The 6,437-nt window shown below is 58.3% G+C and overlaps 1 protein-coding gene across 1 annotated transcript in view; it reads left to right on the top strand.

Annotated features, from left to right (window-relative positions):
- The first annotated feature begins 1,233 nt into the window (after positions 1-1,233).
- The window catches only part of LOC107307747 (intercellular adhesion molecule 4-like), a 15,852-nt gene continuing 10,648 nt past the window's right edge, over positions 1,234-6,437 (top strand). Inside the window, exons 1-2 of the mRNA XM_015851255.2 lie at positions 1,234-1,826; positions 3,639-3,702. Of these exons, the coding sequence (XP_015706741.1) occupies positions 3,645-3,702 (58 nt within the window). The 5' untranslated portion in view covers positions 1,234-1,826; positions 3,639-3,644. The remainder of the gene's footprint in view (positions 1,827-3,638; positions 3,703-6,437) is intronic.

Below are 6,437 nucleotides of genomic sequence, written 5' to 3'. Positions count from 1 at the left end.
CCCCATAACCCCCCCTATATAATCCCTATAGGGCACCCCATAACCCCCACCCCATAGAGAACCCTATAGGGCACCCCATAACCCCCCCATATAATCCCTATGGGGGCACCCCATAACCCCCACCCCATAGAGAACCCTATAGGGCACCCCATAAACACCCCCACCCCATAGAGAACCCTATGGGGCACCCCATAAACCCCACCCCATAGAGAACCCTATAGGGCACCCCATAACCCCCCCTATATAATCCCTATGGGGCACCCCATAACCCCCACCCCATAGAGAACCCTATGGGGGACCCCATTAACCCCCCCTATATAAACCCTATGGGGCACCCCATAACCCCCACCCCATAGAGAATCCTATAGGGCACCCCATAAACACCCCCACCCCATAGAGAACCCTATAGGGCACCCCATAACCCCCACCCCATAGAGAACCCTATAGGGCACCCCATAAACACCCCCACCCCATAGAGAATCCTATAGGGCACCCCATAAACACCCCCACCCCATAGAGAACCCTATGGGGCACCCCATAACCCCCACCCCATAGAGAACCCTATGGGGGCACCCCAGAAACACCCCCACCCCATAGAGAACCCTATGGGGGACCCCATTAACCCCCCCCATATATAATCCCTATGGGGGCATCCCATAACCCCCACCCCATATAGAACCCTATGGGGGCACCCCATAAAGACCCCCACCCCATATAGAACCCTATGGGGTCACCCCATAACCCCCCCCCATATAAAACCCTATTAATATTAACCAGCCCCCTAATGAATATTAAGCAGCCACCAATCCATTTTAACATCTAATGAATATTAATCAGCCCTCTAATTAATATTAAGCAGCCACTAATCCATCCTAACCAACACCTAATGAATATTAATCACACCCTAATGAATATTAAGGAGCCGCCGCCCAACACCAACACCTCATGAATATTAATGAGCCCCTCATGAATATTCATTATCAGATACCGGAAGTACCGCCGCCGCTGCCGCCGCTGTTGGAGCGTCCCCAGGAGGAGCCGCGCCCCCCCCCCGCTGCGATGCCCCCAATGTGGGGATGAAGCCCCCCATGTGGGGGGGGGGATTAATATGGACCCCCCCAGGAGTGAGAATGGACCCCCCCCAACACACCGGGGGCGATAATGGGGGCAGATATGGGACCCCCCCCCATAGAAAGGGGGTTTGAATGGACCCCCCCCCCCATTGATAAGGGGTTATAATGGACTCCCCTCCCCTCCCCCACCCGCCCCCATAGTTATGAATGGAGCCGAGTTCGGCGCTCCCCATTGGTCAATGAGGAGCGAGGGGGCGTGGTTATAAGATACGACGATCCTGATTGGTCACTAGGGTGTAAGGGGGCGGGGCTATGGGATCCCATTCATTAGTATGGTGGAGGGGGCGGGGCTAAATCGGGATTTCTGGCTCCCTATTGGTCACTTTGTTGTGGGCGGGGCCAAATCGGGATTTCTGGCTCCCCATTGGTCACTTTGTTGTGGGCGGGGCCAAGTCGGGATTTCTGGCTCTCCATTGGTCAATTTGATGGGGGCGGGGCGAGGTCGGGATTTCTGGCTCCCCATTGGTCAATTTGATGGGGGCGGGACGAAGTCGGGATTCCTGGCTCCCTATTGGTCACTTTGATGGGGGCGGGGCTAAATCGAGCTTTCTGTCTCCCCATTGGTCAATTAATGATGGGGGCGGGGCTTCCTTGCCATTTATGACCCCGCCCCCTTCCCCCCCCCATATATAAGCGCTGACAGCGCCGGGGCCGCGTGGTACCGACGGGACGGAACCGGGTTGTCACGGCAACGTGAGTCCAAAGGGGGGGGGGGGGGGAGCCTTCATCACACCCTCATCATCCTCATTGACCCCCATTGATTCAGCATCATCCTCAGCCCCATTGACATCCATTGCCTTCATCATCATCCTCCTCATCCTCAGCCCCATCCGCCCCCATTGCCTTCATCCCTCATCATCCTCCTCATCCTCCTCCTCCTCAGCCCCATTGACTTCTATTGCCTTCATCATCATCCTCCTCATCCTCAGCCCCATTAACATCCATTGCCTTCATCTCCATCCTCATCCCCTCCTCCTCCTCAGCCCTATTCACCTCCATTGCCTTCATCCCTCATCATCCTCCTCCTCCTCAGCCCCATTGACATCTATTGCCTTCATCCCCTTCTCCTCCTCCTCATCCGCCCCCATTGCCTTCATCCCTTCCTCATCCTCCTCCTCCTCCTCAGCCCCATTGCCATCCATTGCCTTCATCCCTCATCCTCCTCCTCCTCAGCCCCATTGACTTCTATTGCCTTCATCCCCTCATCCTCACTCACTCCCATTGCCATCCATTGCCTTCATCTCCATTATCCTCCTCCTCCTCAGCCCCATCCACCCCCATTGCCTTCATCCCCTCCTCTTCATCCTCACCCCATTGCCTTCATCCCTTCTCCTCCTCCTCAGCCCCATTCCCATCCATTGCCTTCATCTCCATCCTCCTCCTCAGCCCTATTAACCCCCATTGCCTTCATCCCCTCCTCCTCATCCTCCTCCTCAGTCCCATTGCCATCCATTGCCTTCATCCCCTTCTCCTCCTCCTCATCCGCCCCCATTGCCTTCATCCCCTCCTCCTCCTCATCCTCAGCCCTATTCACCCCCATTGCCTTCATCCCCTCCTCCTCCTCATCCTCAGCCCTATTCACCCCCATTGCCTTCATCCCCTCCTCCTCATCCTCCTCCTCCTCAGCTCCATCCATCCCCGTTGCCTTCATCCCCTCCTTCTCATCCTCACTCAGCCCCAGTGCCTTCATCCCCTCCTCCTCCTCCTCCTCCTCATTCATCCCCATTGCCATCCATTGCCTTCATCCCTCCTCATCCTCCTCCTCCTCATCCACCCCCATTGCCTTCATCCCCTCCTCCTCCTCCTCATCCACCCCCATTGCCTTCATCCCACCTCCTCATCCTCGCCCCCATTGACACCCATTGCCTTCATCTCCATCCTCCTCCTCCTCATCCTCATTCACCCCCATTGCCTTCATCCCTTCCTCCTCCTCAGTCCCATTCCCATCCATTGCCTTCATCCCCCCCTCCTCCTCCTCATCCACCCCCATTGCTTTCATCCCTCTTCCTCCTCCTCCTCATTTGTCCCCATTCCCATCCATTGCCTTCATCTCCATCCTCCTCATCCACCCCCATTGCCTCCCATTGCCTTCATCCCTCCTCCTCATCCTCACCCCATTGCCTTCATCCCCCTCCTCCTCCTCCTCATCCACGCCCCCATTGCCATCCATTCCTTCATCCCTCATCCCCTCCTCCTCCTCCTCCTCACCCCATTGCCATCCATTGCCTTCATCCCCTCCTCCTCATCCTCCTCTTCCTCAGCCCTATCCACCCCCATTGCCTTCATCCCTTCCTCCTCCTCCTCATCCACCCCCGTTGCCTTCATCCCTCATCCTCATCATCCTCCTCCTCCTCATCCACCCCCATTGCCACCCATTGCCTTCATCCCCCCCTCCTCATCCTCATCCCCATTCACCCCCATTACCTTCCTCTCCATCCTCCTCCTCCCCCCCCTCCCTTCCCGGCTCCTTCCTCCCCTCCTCATCCTCCCCCCTTCCACCCCCAGCCCCCCATGGCAGCCCCCCAAGCGGCCGCTCAGCTGCTGCCCCCCCTGCTCCTGGCACTCACAGGTAATGGGGGGGGGTCGTTATTATGGGGGGGTCCCATATTTGTTATTATGGGGGGGGTCCCATATTATTATGGGGGGGTCCCCCTGATTCGTTATTATGGGGGGGGGTCCCATATTTCTTAGTATGGGGGCCCCNAAAGGGGGAGTCGCTATGGGGTTGGGTTGGGGTTGGACTGGGGTTGGATTGGGGTTGGATTGGGGTTGGATTGGGGTTGGATTGGGGTCGCTATGGGGTTGGGTTGGGGTTGGATTGGGGTTGGATTGGGGTTGGGTTGGGGTTGGATTGGGGTTGGGTTGGGGTCGCTATGGGGTTGGATTGGGGTTGGGTTGGGGTTGGATTGGTGTGGGATTGGGGTTGGGGTTGGATTGGGTTGGGTTGGATTGGGATGGGTTTGGATTGGGATTGGGTTGATTGGGGTTGGGTTGGGGTTGGCTTGGATTGAGTTGGGTTGGATTGGGGTTGGATTCAGGTTGGGGTTGGATTGGGGTTGGGTTGGATTGAGTTGGGTTGGGTTGGGGTTGGATTGGGGGTTGGATTGGGGTTGGGTTTGGGTTGGGGTTGTATCGGGTTGGGATTGGATTGATGTTGTATTGGGGTTGGGGTTGGATTGGGGTTTGGATTGGGGTTGGGTTGGATTGGGATGGGGTTGATTGGGGTTGGGTTGGGGTTGGCTTGGATTGGGGTTGGGTTTGGGGTTGGATTGGTGTGGGATTGGGGTTGGGGTTGGCTTGGGATTGGATTGGGGTCAGGGTTGGATTGGGGTTGGGTTTGGGGTTGGGTTGGTGTTGGGTTGGATTGGGGTCAGGGTTGGGTTGGTGTGGGGTTGGGTTGGGGTTGAGTTGGGGTTGGGTTGGGGTTGTATTGGGGTAGGGTTGGATTGGGGTTGAGTTGGGGTTGGGGTTGGATTGGGGTTGGGGTTGGGTTGGGGTTGGGGTTGGATTGGGGTTGGGTTGGAGTTGGGGTTGGGTTGGATTGAGTTGGGTTGGTGTTGGGGTTGGGTTGGTGTTGGGGTTGGATTGGGATTGGGGTTGGGTTGGGGTTGGCTTGGATTGAGTTGGGGTTGGGTTGGGGTTGTATCGGGTTGGGATTGGGTTGGGGTTGGATTGAGGTTGGGTTGGATTGGGGTTGGGGTTGGCTTGGATTGGGTTGGTGTTGGGGTTGGATTGCAGTTGGGGTTGGTTGGGTTGGATTGGGGTTGGGTTGGGTTTGGTTTAACGCTGACGCTCAGACCTTAAACCCTCCTGTTCTGCCCCAGATCCACTCCCTGTACCGTCGCACCGGCGCCAGCTTCCAAAAGGCCCAGGAGGAATTTGCTGCCGGGGTCTTTTCCAACCAAGCCGTGCGCACGGCTGCGGCCAACGCTGCTGCTGGGGCTGCCACCAACGCCTTCCGTGCCCCATAGATGGGTGGCAGCCCCATAGAGCTGCCTGGGAGCCCCATAGCCCCATAGCTGGGTTGGGAGCCCCCATAGCTGGCTGGGAGCCCTATAGCTGGGTTGGGAGCCCCATAGCTGTGTTGGGAGCCCCCATAGCCCCATAACCCCATAGCTGGCTGGGAGCCCCATAGCTCTGCCCCCCCCACGAAGAGGAAACCCAAGGTTTGCACTTTCATTTCACCCCCCCCATCCCTGCATTGTCTGCATCAGCTACAGGTGCTGCCACCAACGCCTTCTGTGCCCCATAGCTGGGTTGGGAGCCCCATAACTGGGTTGGGATCCCCATAGCTGGCTGGGAGCCCCCATAGCTGGCTGGGAGCCCCCATAGCTGTGTTGGGAGCCCCCATAGCCCCATAGCTGGGTTGGGAGCCCCATAGCTGGGTTGGGAGCCCCATAGCTGGGTTGGGAGCCCCATAGCTGGGTTGGGAGCCCCCATACTGGGATGGGAGCCCCCATATTGCGATGGGAGCCCCCATACTGGGATGGGAGCCCCCATACTGCGATGGGAGCCCCATAGCCCTGGCTGGGAGCCCCATTAGCTGGGTTGGCCTAGCTGCATGAGCCCCATAGGCTTGGGTGGGAGGCCCCGCTCATGGTGACCATAGCTGGGTTGGGGAGCCCCATACCCCATAACTGGGTGGGAGGGCCTCCCATAGCTTGGCTGGGAGCCCCCATAGCTGGAGTTGGGAGCCCCCATGAGCTGGCTGGAGCCCCATAGCCACCCCGTAATCCCTTCTGGATGGTTCCCACATGGGAGCACTGGGGTCTGCTGCCTCTCATGCCCCCCCCCCCATTTCCCATTGCCTCCCCCCCATTAAACCCCCCCCCCCTTTATCCTTGTCCCTGTGCTGGCTTGGTGCTTGCAGCCCATCTTCTCTCTCTGTGCTGATGATGGGGGGGGGTCTCTGCTTTCCCTTCTAGCTCTGTCTGGGTGGGCTTTTGACCCCCCCCCCCCCAATATGGGCTGCTTGCCCCATTCGTGCTGTTTCACATACAATCTCTCCCCCCCCCCCCCCCCCAGGCTCAGACCACACGTCAGGAGCTGATTGCAGCCTCTGGTTTGCGGGGGGGTCTTTGTGCTGCCTCCCCCCCCCCCCCAAGATGTTGCTGTGGGGCTCAGAGCACACTCAGGGTATAGCCAGATGAGCCCTCTGAATGTTATTGGCGGCGCGGGGCGTGTTTGCTGTTTCCTTCCCTTTGCAATGAGGACCCCCTGGGGGGGGCTCTGTCTTATGGGGGGGGCTGTGATGCGGGAAGCCCCCCCCCCCGCGTTATTCTCTGCCCACTGAGTGTGGGGATA

The sequence above is a fragment of the Coturnix japonica genome, unplaced genomic scaffold (assembly GCF_001577835.2).
Source record: "Coturnix japonica isolate 7356 unplaced genomic scaffold, Coturnix japonica 2.1 chrUnrandom850, whole genome shotgun sequence".
Taxonomy (NCBI): domain Eukaryota; kingdom Metazoa; phylum Chordata; class Aves; order Galliformes; family Phasianidae; genus Coturnix; species Coturnix japonica.
The sequence above is the reverse complement of the archived record's forward strand: the minus strand, read 5'-3'. Positions and strand labels throughout refer to the sequence as shown.